Below are 20,895 nucleotides of genomic sequence, written 5' to 3' on the forward strand. Positions count from 1 at the left end.
TTTTTCAGACAATAAAACCTTCTGACATTGCAACTGTTCGCAAGCTGGGTAAACCTCCTCACCTGATCATGCGGATCATGGACTGCGTGCTGCTTTTATTCCAAAGGAAAGTAGACTCAGTGACACTGGATCATGAACACCCAGGTGTGAAGCCATCATGGACTGAGGCTCAGAAACTAATGAATAATTCAGGATTTCTTAGCATGTTGCTTACTTTTCAGAAGGTCAGTAATTACTTGGGGCACTACTGCTTCAGTAACCATCCTCAGAGTTTGCATGAAAGTGTCTCCTACCATCAAAGGCAGTTTGAAGCAGTTTTGTCTATCTATAGTTGTAGATACTTTGTGACTATTCTTCATTTTCATGGTTCATTGTCTCAGTAATTTATCACCTGGGCCATACAGTGGCTTCTAGCAGACAGAAGTATCCCAGGTACTAGAACAAATCTTGAGAAGCTTAGTGTTATCTTATTCAGGCAGTTCCTGCTTCTCAGTAGGAATTTGCCTTAAAAGGGAAGACTCTTGGTTTCTCAAATGGCTCACCTGCTCCAGTGCTGTTTGCCTGTAAGGCACTCAACAGTTCTGTCTCAAATTTGCTAGGGAGCTAGCAGGAAATAAGAAAAAATTACCAGGAAAGGTAATGAGATGATTTGGGAACTTTTGGGGTTCTTTCTCTAGAAAAATAGTGAAATGAAGGATAATCTTATTATTAACTGTAAGAAAAATAAAAGTGAACAGGTTTTTATTTCTGTCAGGACAGAAACTTTTGCAGCAAGGTTCACTGAACTGTGAGACAAAGGAAAATTCTCTATAGGGAAGAAAAGAAAGATGTCACAGATATCTGGACCAGAAAAAGATCTAGGGTAGAATATGAAATGGCAGAATCATAGCCCAAATTTCTAATCTGGGAGACCAAGCAGATTTCAGCAAAACCTGGTTTTTCTGCAGTGTTGCAGAACCCACTTTCATTTGGACACTGATGTTTTAATCTACTTAACTGTGCATTTTGCTGATGCCTTTCCTAAGCTGCTGGAGTGTTTTTGTTGTGAAGATAATTTTCACTATCCTCAGGAGCCATTTCTCCCAGAGAGCCATGTTGTGGAAACTTGCACTGTCTCTGTAGACAGTTTTTCCTGGGGCTGTCTGTCTGGTCACTTTCCCAAGTTATATCTTCACTAAACAGAAAGAGGAAATTAGTTTTAAGATAGCAAGGACTAATTATGTACTCCTTACTCAAACTTCTGTCTAATGAGATCTTAGTTTTGGCACTTATTAATAGTGTATGCATTCCTGCTGGTAGTTGGCAGCACATTTAACTCAGAGGAGTCAGAACAACTTCTGTGGGACCGAGTTCCTGCAGGAAGTGATACTGATGAATGTGAGGGAAAATACTGGATTGCTTCAATCCCTGATGAGGTCTTTCACATGCTGTCCTCCTGCCCCATTTCTGATTTTGTCTATATATGACAAGAAAGCTCTTTGTGTCTGGATTTCTGAGTAGACTTACTTGATTTTGATATTTTTGTTCTTTCCTATTTTTTAGGCAATGAAAATTAGTGGATGAAGAAGGTTACTAAGTTCAAAATTAATTACTTAAAAGGAAAGCATGACATTTTCCAAGCTTTTGAACAGAGATTTAGGCCACTGCTGGTTGATCTTTGCTTCACCTTTACCAGCTTGTTAGCTCATTATTTTGGATAGGAGAATAAAAAAGTCAAAATTTTTGTCCAGCACTATTTTACATTTTAGCAAATGATCATAGTGAAAACGTCACCATGGCTGATCTTGGGGTAATATAGTGAATGTCTTTTTTATTAAAGTAGCTAAAGATCAGATAAATACTAGGCAAATGCAATACAATTCTGCTGTGCAGAAAAACAAGAAAAGGGTAAATTGCTTGACAGTATGAATGGTGGATGATTTTTGGATGCATTAAAAGGAAGGCATTAATACATTGCCAAAAAAGGGGAAGATTCTTAACATGTCTATTGTTAAGCAGTCATTTTTAACCTGTATAAGCTCTTCTACTCTCTACCTTGCTTGAGGAGATGAATTCCATTTTCTTCTGACACATAATTATAGATTAACCACCATCATCAAAGATTTGGCTTTTCATGTTCTCAGCAGATTTTGAAAGGAGGGGGAAAAAAGTGGGATTAGAATAACAGCTGAAAGAAATTTCTTTTGTGGTTAAGGAAAAGGGTTAGTTTCAGTGAAGTGAAGATAGTGCCTTGAAGTTTCACCCTTTTCCTTCTGAAAGCTGCTGTTTGGTTCCTTTAGCTGTGTTCACACCAGTGCCTGTCTGATGCCATGGTGAGCTTGTTTATGGAACTAGAAGAGAAGAAAATTAATCAGGAGTTTTCTGACTTGCATTTCTGTCATAACAATTTCCAAACTAGATGACTGAGCATTGGGAGGATATTTAAGATGGGGCAAGGACATCTGGTTGAGGAGGAAAGGGAAGAAGGTACACTGTTGGAAAAACTATGACTTAGAAGAGCTTAAATTGTCATGGAGCTACGAGCACTAGTAATGTCTGTAAATCTTGTGTGTCCAGTAGGAATATTAAATGCCAAATCAAGTCAATCTGTTGCAATGGAAGTAGGAGTTATTTTCACGAGTTCACAAAAACTACTAATCAGTCCTTTATACGAGTGAAAGGCAAGAGTGTTGCTTTGTTAATTTATTCCATGGTTTTAAAAATAAAAATGTTTCTGTGAAGCAGACATTATTCAAAAACCAATTTTAAAAAATAATTTTTCCTTTCCATTGACTAGGACTCAATTACAGAAGAAACTGTGGAGCTTTTAGAGCCTTATTTGGGTATGGAGGATTATAATCTTGAGACTGCTAAAAAAGTGTGTGGAAATGTAGCAGGTCTTTGCTCATGGACACAAGCAATGGCTTACTTCTACGGTATTAATAAAGAAGTTCTTCCTCTTAAGGTATTTTGTATTGATAATTTTATTTTTCTGGAGGATGAATATAGTTGTGTTATTTTGCCTAAAAAAGAGATTCTTGTTTCTTCACACCCAGTTGTTAAATCAAGCAGAGGTTTAATATGTCCTGGCAACTTTTTCCCCTTACACACAACTGCCCTGTGGTACTGTTGTTATTTGTGTGAACACAGTAAGCATTCAGTTTGCTCTTTATAGAGCCTGTATAGCTGTTTGTGGGAGATAATGATACCTTCTCTGCCCTCACAGTGGGTTTCAGGAGCTATGGCTTCAAGAAAACTCCTTAGTCCTACTGGCCCAGGCAGGAACCTACTCATTGTGGTCATGATAGAATCTGGGAGAGGAGAGGAGAAATCAGTCTTGGTACAGAACCATTCTTTAAGGAATTTAGCTGTAATTCATCTCCCTAAAAAAATTTTGAAGTTTCAAACTACTATGTTCAAGTTTACATATGTAATAAAGAAAGTAGTTGCTAGGTATAGAATTCTGTTGATACATTGAACTGAAGTAGGAAGGGATCAACCACTGTTGTGTGCATTCCTACAGATATCTTTATTGTCTTGGAAATGTTCCATTTATGAGCATATGGAAAAAAGGGACTTTGCATATTTATATAATGGTTTATAGTCACTGCTCCTAGAGTTTTATGGCTCTTTTCTGAAGCAATACATCCAATCCATTATGCTTCCACTGCACTAGTGTTTGGTTTCTTATTGAATAAGCCACTGTATCAGTGGTACAGTCAAAACTCTTGGCATACCTAGACAGATTTGATTCAAATATATTAAAAGCATTTTTTTTTTTTTTTGTTCAAATAACTCAAGAGAATGCTGTATTTTTGTGATATATAAGTAGCTATTTCCTTTTCAAATAATGGGATGTTCACTAATGAAAACAGAATTTTAAATGTTACTATTGAGTGCTATAAAAGGGAGCAAGACCTGGGGGAAACAGTGGTTTTATATGCAAATGCAACCCTGAAAGTTGAAAACGTGCTCTTGTAGTTTTTATTGAATATATATGATTTAGGATTGCATATAAATTTAGCTTTGTATTCAAGTACTTGCATTCTTGTCACACTGTAGCTGATAAAAAATGAAACATACATATCTTGGCAAAGTGGTGCCTATTGTCAGGTATAGCAACAGTCAAAAATATTATAAAAACTCAAGATGACAGAGGGAGGGAAGAAGTGTTTAAAGTATGCAGAAGATATTGCAGAAAGCAGTGGAGTGATGCTAAGAAAATAATTGAAAATAAATGTACAATTAAACTGCATAAAGTACTAGCCCAGGCTAATCCATTCAGTGCTAAAAGCAGGTTTACTGAATGAATTAATCAAGGTTTTTTATTCTAACTGCTGTTCTAGGATATAAATCCTCTTCTACACCTGCAAAATGGATTCAATATATTTTTAAATTGCATCTTAAGTGAGACTCATTGCCTCATTTATCTTATATATGACAACCTGTGAAAACTATTTAATAGTGACTTATATTTTAGTAAATACAGTGTGCAAAAATTACCTAATTCTTTGGAATGGATACTGGTATCCTTTAGATAAGTGACCTGCAGCCCAAGGGTCATTAGTTAGACTTTCCTGTGAGCCTTCAGCATGAGGATGAGCTGTTCCTCCTCAGACTGCTACCTGGTAAACCAGCCTGCTGCATTAACCTGAGTTTTGAAACACCATCTGCTTCCTATCCCTTATTTGAAGAATATAAGAGCAGAATGGAGAAGCCCTGACTTTTGCTGTGATACTGTTAGCCTCCAATTAAAATACTGTGTATAGGAGTATAATTTCCTTTAGGGATGTCTGCAGTGACTTTAATTAAGTTCTCCTTAGGCTGTTATGGTGATCAAGGGAAGTTTATTTACAGTTTATAAATTCTGTTTGATATTGAGGATTCTCCCTGTCAAACTCAGTTTTAAGTATGAGACTTTATTGCCTTTTCTACTTGCATTTGTCTCCGTGCTGAACTAAAAAACCATGGCAGGCAATGAAAGGAAATCTTTCACCTGAAGAAGAGGTTGTAGTCAAGGACTTGAAATTTGATAGTTGTCCATTTAAATAAGTGTGTCCTTGACAAGGTGATGCCCACTGGGCAGGAGAGCGAGCATGCAAGTCTGAATTCAAGGCCCACAATAACTGTGGGAGGAAAGCATATACTTTGGGGGGGTGAAGGGGAGGATTAGATCATCTAACAGAACAGAGTGAGGTCAGGACATGTAACTGAACAGAAAATATGGAAAGTCTTTCACTAGCTAGAGCAGACTGTGAAAAGCAGATAAGAGATATGATTTCTGTTCCTTTCAAATGCTATTTTAATCCCAAAGAATGGTCACTGACAGCAAAAAAAGTGAGCCCAAGATTTTATCAATGTCACTCTTGCATGGATCTGTTTGCACGTGTACATATATATGTATGTGCAGGTGTATATCTATTTTTTAAAGTTTGTATTGGTGAAGTAAAAACACTGTTTCTGGAATGTCTGCCAAACCTGTGTATGTCTTTGCATTTTTTACAATCTTTTCCTAAGTAATGGTGGATACAAGTGTATCATGATAATGAGTCTCTGAGAAAGCTGATCCAAAACCAATGGAGTGTCTACAGGAAAAATCTGCAGTAGCCTGGGACAGGGGCAGTTTTGAGATTGCATTTCCATGAAGAGTTTTCAGTCAGATGCCAGGTGCCCAGAACAGGACTGAAGCAGAAGGCAAAGAGCACATGCCCAGAAGGTCAGGAGCAGAGTGACAGAGTCCAAGTGCAAGAAGCCTTCTGACCTAGTCCAGCAGCAGTGAGTGAGGACTGTAAGAGCAATGGACTTTGAAAGCTGAAATTCCTTACCAAGAGAAGTGCTAAGAAAGCTCCAAATCATCCTTGTGAAATTTATCATTTTGGATGCTTTTTTTTTCCAGTGGGATTCTTGTAGTAACATTTCTAAAATTTAATGAGCAGCAGTTGCTCTTCAGAGTGATTTGGGATTGATCTGGGCATTCCATTCAAGATCGGGAATGGCATTAAATGGTGTGAAGTTTCTTTCTGTTGGAGAAGTCATTTTTATTGAGCTGCTTCCTTGGATCAGGGTCAGATAGACTTGGTACTTTGCAAAATTGAGTTTGCAATGAATCAGTGAGAAACTTGATGTCTATGTCAATACTACTAAATTAAATAGTAGTGAATTTTTCTAGTCACTGGAAAGTGATCATCTACACTGGTAAATTGTTAGAATGATCCCTAGTGTGGATTTGGTCTTGGCTAAACAGTATTTTTTGGTAGTCTCTGGGCACCTTTCAGGTTCCTGCCTGGTCCAAGAGCCATTCCCACAAGGTTGTCAACATGGAGTCATACTGTTTAAGAGGCTCAGAGAGCTTAGTGTGAGGTTTTTTTTATGCTGGTTAGCCTCAGCACCAGAGAAAGGTCCTGGGCATGTTTCATTTGAGAGTATAGTTGTGACTGTAATTATGTGTTTATTTGTTCTGGTTTTGTGTCGAATGCAAAAATCTTGAAAGGAGTAGGATCATCTCAACACCTGCTGTGAAGTCCTCTCTGAGGGCAGCTTGGAAGAAGGCAAAACAGCTGCTTAACTCTTTAGCTGTGGTCCTTGGCACGGGTGCTGTACCTGCCCCACACAGACAGATGCAGAGAGCATCAGTAGCACTGGCTGGAGCAGGTGTTGAGAGGATTGTCTGTCTGGTTCCCCACAATGCCAAAGGCAAGGAAAGGCTGGAGCTGCTGCTCTCACATGAGCCCAGGCATGTTCCAGCACAGCACTGCTTCTCTAGGAGCACAGATCAGAGTGTGGATCTCATGTCTTAAACCCTCATGATTCATCTGCATAAAATCCATTTATTCAGGCTTTCACACTGCATCCAACTGGAACAAAATGTGTATCCTTGTTTTCCTGTGATTCAAAGGGATGAAATGAAGGGTGTGAAGCTTGTTCACAGAGCAATGCCACTAAAATTAGAAAGGCCACAGTGGTTCTTAATGGTTGGGAAACATGTTTCCTTCCTGCCTATTATTGGCTGGAAATGTTTGTATGGAGCTGATTGCAGCTGTGATAGTCTTCTTGTGCAGAAGATTCTCTTTGGCAGCAGAACTTGCCTCCTGCTCTCATGGCAGAGCTCTAGACAGGAGGCTGCCAAACAACCTGCCAGTGATGTCAATACAAAAGCTATGTTTGTACCCATTAAATTTTCAAAACTCAAGTTTGGGGGGAAAACAAGGAGAAAGCAAATAATGATGATTTCAAAGGGTCATCTGAAACAAGTAGAATCACATGGGTTGGTCATCCTGGTCAGTGTCACGCCACCAACCAGTGCTCATCACATATGATCAAGTAGCCTATAAATCAAACCAATATTATAATGTCTTATATTGTTATGATTACCCTAAAATTGGTTGAGAATCCTGGTTAAATTGTCTGTAAAATAGTTTCTTATTATAGGTCATCTTCCAGAAATTCTGTAAAGTCTTATGTAAATAATTTTGGGGATTTTTTTTTTTCCCAGGTTAGAATACAATATACTTTTTTTAGGCTCATCTCTGAAATACTTTTTTGTTTTCCCTACATTTTCAAACCTGATAGCCTTTTAAGAGTTTTTAAGAATGGGGAAGTCTGTTTTAGCAATCTTTTTGCACTTTTCTGAGTAGTTTATTGCTTCACAGAGACCTGTGCAGCACATTTTCATATTTACAAGGCATCATTGCTCATATATATTGGGAATTCACATGCCCATCCTTTTCCATTGAAGTTCACATCCTGCTGTGGTAAATGCCAAGGTCTTATATGAATCCACACACATCCACACTTACACATCCAGGTGTAAGTTCTCTGTTGTTCCAGCTGTTCTGCCAAGGCTGTTCTTCACAACCTTCCAAGGATCTTATTTCCTGTGTAACCTCAGTATTTGTCTGCTGGGACTGAAACAATATGTCACAATATTGTTTGACTCCCATTTTTAGCCCTCAGAGAATTTAAGGGTACAAGGATGCTCTGCAGTGGGGAAGGAGGCAGGGGAGGTAGAAGAGGGGTGGTGCAGGGCTCCTTTTGGATCTCAGTAAGAAAGGCCTGACAACAGATGGCTAAATGAGGCATCTGCTTTAATAAAACAGAATAATAAGAGGCATTTAAGATAGTTTGAATGGCCAAAAGAGAAAATTTTCTCTTCATGGACCAGATCTGCTCTGCACAGGATACCATGGGCAAAACTATCCTGGCTCTCTCTAATGCTGCCTGGATGTTGGGTGTCCAGCACTTGAAAGAATGTAAAATTCACTCACTGTCTGTCTTCTTCTTACGAATCTTTTTAAAGGCATTTGTCTTATTAAGCCATTTGTTGCCAGGCCTTTCTTATTCAGATGCAGAAGGAACCCTGCACTGTCTCTCTCTCATATGTCACCCTTTCCTCTGGTGCCAGGCACAGTAATACTAGGCCACCTCCTAAACTCCTTTGCTGTTAGAACTTAGCCCAATGGTCCGAGATTCACTAAAACATAACAGCAGTTGTTCTGAAATCTTCTAATCTGAGTTTAATCAAGACTCACTGATTGAGCAGTGTTTATTTCTAGGTGATGCTCTTCAATGTGTTTTTTGATAAACACAGAGGTAGAAATATTTCACCATTCTTACATGATGGAAATTTTATGAGCAGCCATTTTACTGCTTCGTCTGGATTCCAAAATAATTTTTTATCTCTAGGATCTGTCAACATAATAGGTGGCTACAGTAGATGGAATTTTACTGACAGTGCTATTCTCTAGCATATACTGTCTGCATATACCTAGGTTGCTAATATAGATGGGCAGAGATACATGTGATTTACCTGTATCCAATATACATGTATGCAACATATATGTAGATAGACACTAGTAACCTACTTCATTGATTAGTACATATATGCTTCTCTAATTAGATCAGACCCCAACCCATGGTTATGCTGCTAACTAATAGCTACCCCTCAAGAGAGTTACCTTCTACTGCTACTCTTCTGGTGTGACTTATTGCAAATGTCAAGTTTTATATTCATAATAAAACAGGTTTTACAGATTCTTGGTTGCCATCTTCATAACTCTTATAGAAGAAAAAAAAAGAAATAAGATTCATGATATTTAAACAAGCTTTTTAAAATATTCAGAGTAAATGGAAGCAACCTTTATCTGTAAGTGTGAATTTCATAAAAATTTGTCAGGCTCTAATCCTTTGCAAATGTATATGGAAATACATTCTGAATTCACAGAATATTTTTTTCAACCCTGTTAGGACTATAAAAGTTAAGAGGCCACTTTTAAATGACTGGTAAGTCATCATGCAAATTTATAGAGAGATGTGAAAAGAAATCTCTAGAGTTTTACATTCAAGAGGAGCAAAAAATACATTTGTTATTTTTTTTGTTGTAGAAGTAATTGATGGAAAAAGAGAGCAGAAAAGTAGTTTCTGTTATAACTTTTTTTATTTTATAATTAATGAAGACAATATTAAATTTTTTTGCACTGAATATATTACAGGAGGCATATATATAAGGCTATCCATTGTACATGTTGCCTCATGTGTCTAATATACAGCTATTTCAAGTGTATTGTGATTTAAAATAATTGGTCATTGTGTGATCAGTAGACCTTTCTGAAAATATTATTAAAACATCTTAAGATTGCCTTGAATAACTTTAATGCTATGCTTCTGTTCCAGAAGAAAAAAGAAAAAAAACTTCTGTCATCTTAAAGCATATATTATTTTCAAAAGTGCCCAATGCAGTACAGTATGTGCCATTACATGAATGTCATTTGCTTCTGCCAAAAAATAGGTGTTAGCTACTCTTTGCTTTTAAATATCTGTAGGCAAATTTAGCTTTGCAAGAAGGAAGACTTGCAGCTGCCCAGATGGAACTGAACAGTGCACAAAATCAGCTGGATGAGAAGCAAAAGGAGCTGGATGAAGTGCAAGCCATGTATGATGCTGCTGTGAAAGAGAAGCAGGCCTTGCTCGATGATGCTGAGACATGCAGAAGGAAGATGAGCAATGCCACAGCTCTGATTGAAGGATTGGGAGGAGAAAAGGTATTGGCACACATGTGTATGTTTCCAGCACAAAGTAGGTGTGCAGTTTTGAGAATGCTCTGTAATGATCATAGCAGTGCTTAACAAACTCAAGGCATGGTGACATCTTGGTATCACATAACACTTCTTTTTAGTTATATGTATGTTTTTTTTCTTTGATGTGAATGTATCTAAAAAAGTAAAGCAATTTCTTGTGTTAATTCTTCTTCATGAAGATTTGTGTTATATCATATGACTCGTATGAGGATAAAGTTCAGATTTAAAGCCAAGGAGCCAAATTCCTTTTAGCTTTATTAAGAAGAGGAATTAGGCTTAACCTAAATAATTGCCCTAAAATATTTATAAGAAGGATTACTCTCTTTTTCTCACCAAGTATACAAGAATACAAATTTGAAGCTTGACTAATTTCCTGAATTATAATTGAAGCTTAGATTTCTGCTGGAGCCTTTTACAGAATTATGGGCTAATTGTTATCCTCTGCACTGAGCTTGAAATTTACCTTTCCTATGCAGATCTTTCTGGCTTCAGCCTGAATGTTTTCAGAGGAAGCGGGATACTCTTTTTCCCTCTCTTATTATTTGCTTTGCTAATTCCTTCATTGATTTCATACAAAGTCAAAATTGATGAGAGTTCTGACTTCAAGCACTATGTCCTGTGAGGCCAGGGCCTCAGCATTTCTTTGTGTAGCTGCCCTTCAAATTACATCTAATACACCTTCCCATCGTGTATTTGTGCATATAGATACATGTGTACAAATTCCCCTGCACTCTCTGTGTTCAAGGCTAAACAATCTCAGCCAAGGCTGCCCCCAAATTTTAGATCCCTGATCAATTCTTTATCTGCAAGTCTGAGGTTAAGCAAACTGCCTTTCCCTCATTAAATCCCCATTCGATTGTGTTGAGAACTTTTGTCAATGCCTTCCTTAAAATCTCAAGGATTGCTTATGTCTTTCTTGTGTCTTCAGATACTGGGTTGTTGAAGTTCTCTGTGTAGACCAAGGCCTGTGGATGCAAGGTTTCTTCCCCCCTCTGAAACAGCCCTCATCTACTTCTTGTTAATCATGTTGTCTGTTACAGACACACACATCTCCCATGCTGATCTTCCCTTAAGTTCCCAATAGGCATATTGTCCATCCTTGACCCTCCCATGCCAAACACATGCATTCCACTGCTCTCTCACATGTAGGAAAACCCCTCTTCTCACCTTCCTAACCTGTCCTTCCTAACAAACCCATAGATAGCTGATGCAGCTCTCCAGTTGTGAATGTCTTTCCACTGAATTCCCATGACCCCCATCATATCAAGTCCACGTGCAGAGTCCTTGTTTGTTCTCCATGCTGTGCACATTCATGTAGAAGTACTTCAGAGGGGTGCCCAGCTGTGATAATTAATGTCCTATCAGCAGTATGAAAGCTGTCCCACCATTCTGTTTGGTGGACAATTCTTTGTGGGTGCCTTAGGGTGGTCCTACATTAGCCCTGTTCTGTTGATTACAGGGTCCCTACAGTTTATCTCACCCCACACATTTTGTTTGCCAGCCTGGTCCTCCACTTCCTCACATGATTATTGGTCCTCCTCTGCCTGCCACTTCATTCCTCCTTTAAAACTCTTCTTACCAGATCAACCAGCTTATTCTCAAATATACTTTTTCTCCCCTTGGTCGAGTGGTTATCATCACTTCCAATCAAACTTTTACTTATGAAAAGAATGATTTAAAGCAAAAAAAACACTCCTGTTTTGGAGAAAAAAAATTTTAACAGAAAGAGATAAATTTTTAAGTTAGATGTTTGTGTTAGTTTTGTGTCTGCTTAAGCTAACTTCATTTAAATATTTTACATACAGCTTCGTTGGACAGCAAGCAGCAAAAACTTTCAAAATCAAATTATTAATTTGGTGGGGAATGTTCTTCTGGCCACTGGATTTCTCTCTTACTCTGGACCTTTCAATCAGGAGTACAGGAATTTGCTACTCCAACTGTGGAAGAAAGAGATGGACCATAGCAAGATTCCATACAGTAAAGTAAGTGTTCATGTTTTGTTCTGACCTTATTCTTTGCCTTGTTGAGAAATTATATGCAGAGCATTTCATTCCAGAAAAGTACATAATTGGAAGATTATATACAGGCTGTCACATTCAATCAAAATTTTAATAAATAAAAAAATCTGAACAGTTGACAACTGCGCTTCTAAACCAATATGTTTTAAATTCCTCTTTATACTGTCAGGCATTTCACAATTGGTATGTAGGACACTGCTCTGGCAAATCTGAGAGAGAAATGCTGTCTGAGGTCAGCTGCCCTGGGAGACATAGCATAATACAGGAAACAAAGTAAAATTTATCAGCTTAGAATACATTTAGCTTTTCATAAGAGAAAGCATCACCAATGCACTTCCATGTGTTACCAGTACATATCCTCTTGTCACACCCTTTGCTGTGTACCCACAACATTTAATTTTGTTTAATTTGAAGTGTCATGCAGAAATTAGTGATTTAAACAAACCCTGCATTTTGCAAGGCTTGGTTTGCAGCCCTTTGGCGCTTCAGCTTGCTCCAGTGTTAGCTTTTCAATCCATGCACCTTTGTCACAGTGAGGCTGGTGTTGCAGTATCTCCTTCACTGGCCTGTGTCTGTGCAGACAGAGGTGGCCCAAAATGCAGTGGAGCTACAATCCCGTCATTCAGTTACTGTTTCCTGCCACATCGTATTCTACCTTTATTAAGGTGAGCAGCCTGCATACTGAGACTATGACACAAGGCAGGATCCCTTGCATGAATCTTGTCCTTTACTTTTACCATTATCTGCCTCAGGAGTGCCAGACCTGGCAGAGGTTCTGGTGCAGAGGCTTTGCTCATGGCCAGCAACAGCATTGCTCCTATTCCATGACTTTTAGGAGTTCTGTCTAATATTCTTCCCTGTACCTCTGAAAGACATATTCATGCTGAAGGCAGAATTTAGGCCATAGTAATAAAATCTGTCTATCTGAGTAATCTATGTTGTCTTCTACTTGGTTTTGTGAATATCTATGTACATTATCTTCAGCAGTAAAGGCTGGATAAATAGTTCAGGGACTCTCTCTTCCTCTCAGCACAGGAGTTGAGGCATTAAGCTCAAACAGTTCCTGTTCTCAGCTGTCAGAGATTTTGACAGAGCAGTTGCTGCTGAAAAATGCTGTGAGCAACCTGTGTACAGCTGTATCATTGTGAAGCAGCTAAAGGTAGATCTGCATCTTCTTTTCATGTTTTTTGGGATTTGGCACTTAAAGCCTCTATTAAGGAGACCTCTTTTCCCTGAGGGGTTTGCTCACTTCATAGAAGTTACTTGTGAATATCTTTTTTATTATTTTTTGTGTTAGGTTAGCATAATTCTTGTCGTGCTGATTAACCTTGACCTGACAGAGAGAAACTTGCAATCCAGCCCAATTTATGTTGTGACTTAAAAGATGAATGACTCTGACCCACCCAGTAAAGCTCTCTGAAAGCTGCTGATGATAAAAAATAGTAAGGCCAAGATGGATTTATTAATAAAGTATCAGGAGCACTGCAGTTTCAGGCAAGATTCTTAACCAGTGTGGCATAGGAGTTATCCTATATACACTCATCCCAGGGAGGCTCTTTCTCAAATTCAATGTACAAAATGTTCTTAAAAGCTACTTACCTTGGGGAATATCTGTCAAGATTCTCACCATTTAAGGATAAGAAAGGGGATGTATAATGTCCTTAGAAAGCAATACATAAAGAACAAAAATTCTACTTCCATGAAGGTGTTCTGACCACATTACTATTTGGCTGCATCCTTGAAATTTTGAGGAATACTTTCTTATAGTTTCTATGTTGCTTCCTCTCCCTCCCCCATCCCCAATGTGTCTCAGTTAGATGGAGAACACCATAGTTAATGAGTTTCAAAACATATTTACCATTCTGCTTAGACAGTTCCCATTAAAGACAGAATTATGATTCCTATCACAGTCTATTAAAGAGAGTTTTGATTTTTCCCAGGGAATTAAGTACTTTAAAAAGGCAATGAATGGGCCTTTCTTGATACTTCACACCACAGGAAAGAAAGCATCCTTGCTGTTCAAGCAAAAGGCTTGACACCTGCCTTACTTTGTCACAGACTGACCATGGGCACGTGAGTCATTTAGACATAACAATTCAGAAAGATCTGTTTAAAATTAGACACCTATCTGTTTAGTTAGGCACTTAAATTAGCTGAGTTTCAGAGTTGCAGGGTGACTGATGCTTCTTGCTGTAGATAAGAAGAAGTTCAAAGCTGTGTAGATCCTACTCATCTGCTTAAGGAGCTAAATATGGTTTTAGATGCTGGAAAATTTGCCCATTAAATACTTTTCTGTCCTTTGTACAAATGGAAACTTGATTACTAAAATTTCTCTGTCTTAGAATAGTTTTCGTTGTTTCATTGTGAGCCTTCAATAATTTTAGCAGTAAAAAAATCAAAGGGATAAAAAAGCTTTGGTGTCTTGCAACCACTAGTATCATTAGGTCTCATGATCATATCACAACTCTCACAGTATTTGAAGTTTTGCTTTAGGCTTCAGATGCTGAATTATATGTTTTTTGCAAGATTTGCAGGATCTTTCTCTTTCTTTCTTTCTTTCTTTCTTTCTTTCTTTCTTTCTTTCTTTCTTTCTTTCTTTCTTTCTTTCTCTCTCTTTCTCTCTCTCTCTTTCTTTCTCTCTTTCTCTCTCTCTCTCTTTCTCTCTTTCTTTCTCTCTTTCTTTCTCTCTTTCTCTCTCTCTTTCTCTTTCGTCTTTATCTCAAATGTTTTTAGAGAAAGCCTGCAAGTAGGAATTGTTGACTGAAAAATGTAAGGGGCAAATAAAAAAACCCTTCAATTTTATTATTTTTTAAATTGTCAATCCTTACTATGGTGCTTTTCTAAACTGGGGAGTTTGGTTTGCTGTTTTCAGCACTGTTTTCTTCACATACACCTTTTTGAGAGGCCAGTAACTTTTCAAAGTAAATAAAATAAAGCAAGTTAGTTGACAAGTGCAAATCAGACTTTAGGAGAATATGTGAACTGTGAAGGGTTTTAGCTTAGCAGCAATAACCTTTCATGATAGTTCATGGTTACTGATCCATAGCACATCTTCACTTCCTTCTCTTAGACTCCCACAGCCATCCTGTACTTGGAAGGCACTTTCCAGCAAGTGGAAGCTCTTCTGAACGAGATGACACTTCCACTTGAACTGACAGGAAAAGAGTTTGCCATTAAAAATGGCAAAAAAACAGTTATCATTAGATATTGAACTGGCTTCTGTGTTTTTCTGACACTCTCTGATGGACATCAAAGCCTCAAGAGAATTCACTTTCATTACTGCTCAACTGCAATGATTGAGCCACTGAACTTTAAGAAAAAGAAACAGTAAGCAATAGCTACCAAATACACTCTATCATGCATTCTGATCAGAATAAGAAGCAGCCATCCAGCAGATGTTTTAGTATAGCTCCTCTAACTGGCACTAATTTTGTATTTACATGTTTTCTACAATACTAATTTTGTAATTGCATATTTTCTATTAGAACTTGAACCTTACTGCTATGCTTGTTGACAATGCTACAGTGGATGAATGGAACCTCCAGGGTCTTCCAAATGATGATCTTTCAATTCAAAATGGCATTATAGTCACAAAGGCATCTAGATATCCTTTGCTGATTGATCCACAAGGTCAAGGAAAGATCTGGATCAAAAATAAGGAAAAGAATAATGGACTTCAGGTAAATAGTTAATTTACAATTTTTTTAAATGTATGTGTCATTTGTGTCATCATACTAGGGCCATGTGTAATTTAAATTGGATGTTTATTGGTACATAGTTATGCAGAAACTAAAACAAGACACCTGTTCCCTGTATCAGGGTATCAATAACAGGGCAAAATAGCGTGCAATGATATGTTATGGCATATCTATTTTTATGATGATTCTTTTAATTGCTTGCCATAGTGAAGGAGAAACAAAGAGGGATGTAAAAGGTTGCATCTCATTCTCCACCTTCCTGGAGCTTTGTATTTCCTGCTCTGAATCTGAGTTCTCCCCAGTTTGTCCAGGAAGAACAGAGTTATGTCAAGATTCTAAATACACAAGTGTTTAAAATATGGCTTACATCTGGGATATTGTAATTTGCTATGCTCTTGTTAGTGTTTTGTTGTTGGTCACCCAGAAACTAGCTTTATTCCTCTGCTGAATTTGAAATAAAAATGTAGGCAACATGCTGTTTTGGTGGGTACACATATGCCTACATTATAACAAACAAAAAGTGCAGAGTGACAGAACAGAGTATTAATTTTAAAATAATATACTGGTTTAATTCTGTGTAATGTGCCTCTAGATATTTTAATTATACCTTTTTCAAAGAGCTTTGCCTACAAGACAAGGATTTATTTTAAAAACATGTCTATCCTAATTATTTTTCCTGGTAAAAAAACCACCCAGAAACTATGGCTTAAGAGATGCCTGGAAAGGCTATTAAATTATCATCTTCAAGGATTGTGTTAAAAATATTAAATTTAAATAAATGAAAAGCAGTCTGTGTGACTTCTAGCAATTTTAAGACTGCTGGAACTGAACTGGAAATTGAATGTCTGATGTCAGATCAGGTGTCCTATGTAACACTAGTTCCCTTTCTGACCTCCATAAATATTTCTCTACTTCACATGTTCCAGGCATAAATCTGTTTATATTTAGGAGAAATTAAGATATTACAATGATTGGGTAATATGCAGATAAATAAGTAAATAGTAACAATTAGGAAATGTGTTCTCTTCTCCTAATTTTAAAGCAAAACTTCCATCCATGTCAGCAGAGGCAGGTTTTGGTCCCTATAATGTAGCCATTTGTATAGATATCCTAGGATGAGTATAAATTTTTAAAGCTTCAATAGATTTTATGCTGTTTTCTGTGTGCTTTCAAATGCATGCTGTGTTGTGACTCAATCTTCCTAGGTTACAGCTATGAACCACAAGTTCTTCAGAAGTCATGTAGAAGACTGCTTGGCCCTTGGCCGACCTCTGTTAATTGAAGACATTGGAGAGGAACTTGACCCTGCTCTAGATAACATCTTGGAAAAAAATTTCATAAAATTTGGTTCAGCACACAAAGTAAGATGAATTGTAGACATGAAATTAAAACCCAATAGGACAGATATTGGGTGTGGAATAGTCTGAATACTGACATGATTTGTACCTTTAGTACAGTTAGAAAATGAGTAGTGAACTCATGGGGTTGTTTGAGGGGCTTTTTTGCCCTTAATAAGAAAGTTTACAAAGTGTAAATGAAAATGTAAAAAAAAAAAAGAGTGCATAGATTTTTTTTTTCCATTGGATAAAATAACAGTTTCTCTGAATTCAGCTTTTGAAAATTGAGAAATGTTTCTTATTTTCAGGTGAAAGTAGGTGACAAGGAGGTAGATGTGACAAAGGGGTTTACCCTGTATATGACAACAAAGGTGGCTAATCCTGTTTATACTCCAGAAATCAGTGCAAGAACAACTGTGATTGACTTTACTGTTACTATGAAAGGGCTGGAAGATCAGCTCCTTGGCCGTGTCATCCTCACAGAAAAGCAGGTATTGAGTCTTGCAGTATTTGAATGGAGGGAAGGCTTGTTCAATGTTTGCACCAGAAGTACATACATATTCAATGACTTGGTTGAAATGAAATGCAAGAACAAAAATGTGAATGAAAGTTTAAAGGTTGTGCATTTTCTGAAATACAATGTGGAGCTGTTTTTTAATTGAATGGGGGAACCTAAACATTTATTTTAAGATCTGGCCTTGGAAAGAGAAGAAAGAAAATTATTCATTAAAAATACATCACAGGCATACACATAACATACATAAAACAAATTTATTCCTTCATATATGGAAAGGGCTTCTTGTTCAGTCAGAAATCTCTTTTATTTCTGAATTCCTTTTTAAACTTAATTTGAATTACATGAAAAAATGCTTATGAACTTGAACTACTTTTGCCAGTAAGACTCTAGTGTGCAAGGAGATAAAAGATTCTTAAGGAGCCCTGAACACTGACTTGACTCTGTTCTTACTAAAATTTGCATTGATTATGTGCAAGTTAATATCATGAAGAAAATCCTCTCTCAGGTGAGAGAAAAAAATTGAGGTTTGCATTGGCAGAGCAGCTGCTTTCAGTAAGTAGCTCAGGTAGGCTTGCTCATGTGAGAGGATTTGCCTACCTAAGAGAATTAATTCTTCCTTTGACTTCCCCAAAGCATGTTTTAACCAGTGTTCTTTAGTGGTGTTGTCATTTTCTCCAGCCAACACTCTTCCACTTTGCTCAAAATGAGCCTTTACTGAAATAAGGCTTGGAATTAAGTCTGACAGTCAGAAACAGAGGCTGGAAAGTCATTGTAATGCACAAACTTCCTGGTACTGGGGGAAAATAGGGTGGAACAAATGGTTTAGATACAAAACTTTTGATCTTTACTCCAGTAGATGTAGGTTTCTGTAAACAAAATTGAACAGCATGAACAGGAGTGAATGGGAGTATCCTGACTAACCTCTGAAGGGAGGGAAGAGGTCCAAATCAAGATAGAAGTGAAAGAAGTGTAATAGGTTACTCATGACCTACATATAAAATTCCTCTTCCCACAAGATACCTTTGCTCTGTGGTTTTCCTTTTTTGTCTTGGACAGAACTGTTAGAGTATTCATATTGAATGTACGTAACAACAGCTAGACTGCATTTTGGGTCAAAAATATAGTCACTGAAAAATATTCCTCCAGTGCCGTCGATCAGCTGAAGAGAGTTGCAAGGGAACCTGGTTAATATTGGCACTACTTGCTGCACGGGGACATGGTTGCAGCTGATCAACATTTATTAAACTTCTTTTGACAAATACGAAGACATCATGGTTGTTCTGACTCTTATGTCTCAGTAAGAGATGAATTTTATGGTGTAGATAGTCAGAGCCAATAGGATTCTGAAAATTTAGTTCAAAGAAAAGACAAAACACGAACAGAGATTCTGAAGAGCAGGTTTTCTATTACAAAGAGACAACTTTATGATCGCTGTCTAAAGTAATAGATTAAAGGAACCAAGACATTCTTAAAGATTGCTTCAGTGATCAATGAAATATGATCAAAGCAGTGTTTATTCTTCTCAGCTTTATAGGTTGATCCTGAATATATAGAAAAAAAATCAGCATATTTTTGTACTTTGATAATGAAGTTACTGCCACTATTTGTGTTCAGAACAACTATTATTTATGTTACAAATATGGTTGTGAAGTTCCCTTGCAAACCAAAACATGCGCCTGGTATATTTGCTAATGTTCTAAAAGATACTTTTACAGGCTTATAAATAGTAGGGATAAAATGTCTGATCTTAAACAAAGCACATCCTTATGTGGAATTTAGGCATATAGTTAAATGTATTTTTGAGTGTTTTGTGGAAGTAATCCTTTTGTGTAATTCTAATATTTTTTTGTATTAATGGTATAGAAAGAGGAGTAAATGTAGAAAGCTGAATTAATGATGCTTAAGCCATCCCCCTCTTTGGGGATGCAGTTACTTGTAGCTTCCACTTCACTTCCAGAGCTACACTCTGTAGCCCCAGAACACACTTCAAACAGGTTTCCAAATGAGAAGTTTGTGAAAGTAAAGAAATTTGTCACTTCTTTGAAATACAGTAGAACCTCTCCTGTACAACTCTGTACATCTCCTTTTTCTTTAACCTGACAAGCTGACGAAAAATGAAAGTGAACTGAAGCCATAGGTGTAGATAGACTATTATTAACTCCCCTTTTCTTGTAGGAAGGTTGACTTGATTGATTAAATAAAGACAGCCAGCAAGAGCATCCCTGAGCTGTGTAGACTGTGCCATATAGATGCCTCATTTCACTTGGCATTGTGTTGACTCCTCTGCCTTTTTCCCCTTGTCATTGTCTGTCTTATAGAAAGGGCAAAAACATCCATATGACATAGATAATAATTGTAACATTTCCTGTTTTATAAGCAGTAGAGGATTGTATCTTTCAAAGTCACAGAATCACAGAAATTAGAAATGGAAAAGGTCATCCAGTCAATTTTGCTCACAACGTAAAACCCACCCATACAAAGCATCTTTCAGGCCTTAATCTGATTTAATTTTAAGTACTCAATGTAATGTATGTGTCTTTTATCACTTGCCATTGGAAACTATCTTTAGTGGTTTGTGCATCTTACTACAAAGAAGATTTTCCTGGTAATTCTGATGAGTTTTCATTCTCCAGCATTTATGCCTCATTAAACAAATTGTTGGGGATTGGGTATACACAATACACATCAATTACTTTAATATATATATTCAGTGTGTGCTAAGTGCATATAAATTATTTTAGTACAGAAATACTTAGTAGTATTTCAGTAATTTATGGAAAAGTCAACAAAGTCCCCAGTCTGACATGCATGAAATCACATGTTTTCTGTGTCTTTATAAGGAATCTTTCTTTTAGTTGATATTACATATTCTATGGCAAATTTCCTGAATACAGGAACTGGAAGCAGAAAGAATCAAACTGATGGAACAAGTGACATCCAACAAGAGGAAAATGCAGGAGCTTGAAGATAATCTGCTCTGCCGTCTAACCAGTACAGAAGGCTCATTGGTTGAAGATGAGTCTCTGATAGAAGTCTTGAGGATCACTAGAACAACAGCAGAAGAGGTGAATTTTGAATCTATTGCAGATACATTTTGTAACTGTAGTTTAAAGATAGTATATATGTAAAGATTTATGTATGTATTTTCATTCCTGTTTTATTTTTTTCCATTCAGAGCCACTATATAACATCTGGCTTTTTAACAAATAAATAGTAGAAACACTAATTTTTTCTTCATTAAAAATTGCAAAATTAAACTGCTACCTGGGTACT

The 20,895-nt window shown here is 37.2% G+C and overlaps 1 protein-coding gene across 1 annotated transcript in view; it reads left to right on the top strand.

The window, feature by feature from the left end:
• LOC130248987 (dynein axonemal heavy chain 5-like) overlaps positions 1-20,895 on the top strand; it is a 140,209-nt gene that overhangs the window by 79,569 nt on the left and 39,745 nt on the right. Inside the window, exons 54-61 of the mRNA XM_056483249.1 lie at positions 9-224; positions 2,777-2,944; positions 9,798-10,016; positions 11,858-12,034; positions 15,556-15,750; positions 16,974-17,129; positions 17,414-17,596; positions 20,517-20,687. Coding sequence (XP_056339224.1) covers positions 9-224; positions 2,777-2,944; positions 9,798-10,016; positions 11,858-12,034; positions 15,556-15,750; positions 16,974-17,129; positions 17,414-17,596; positions 20,517-20,687 — 1,485 coding nt within the window. The remainder of the gene's footprint in view (positions 1-8; positions 225-2,776; positions 2,945-9,797; positions 10,017-11,857; positions 12,035-15,555; positions 15,751-16,973; positions 17,130-17,413; positions 17,597-20,516; positions 20,688-20,895) is intronic.

Source organism: Oenanthe melanoleuca, chromosome 2, assembly GCF_029582105.1.
Source record: "Oenanthe melanoleuca isolate GR-GAL-2019-014 chromosome 2, OMel1.0, whole genome shotgun sequence".
In the NCBI taxonomy this organism is placed as follows: domain Eukaryota; kingdom Metazoa; phylum Chordata; class Aves; order Passeriformes; family Muscicapidae; genus Oenanthe; species Oenanthe melanoleuca.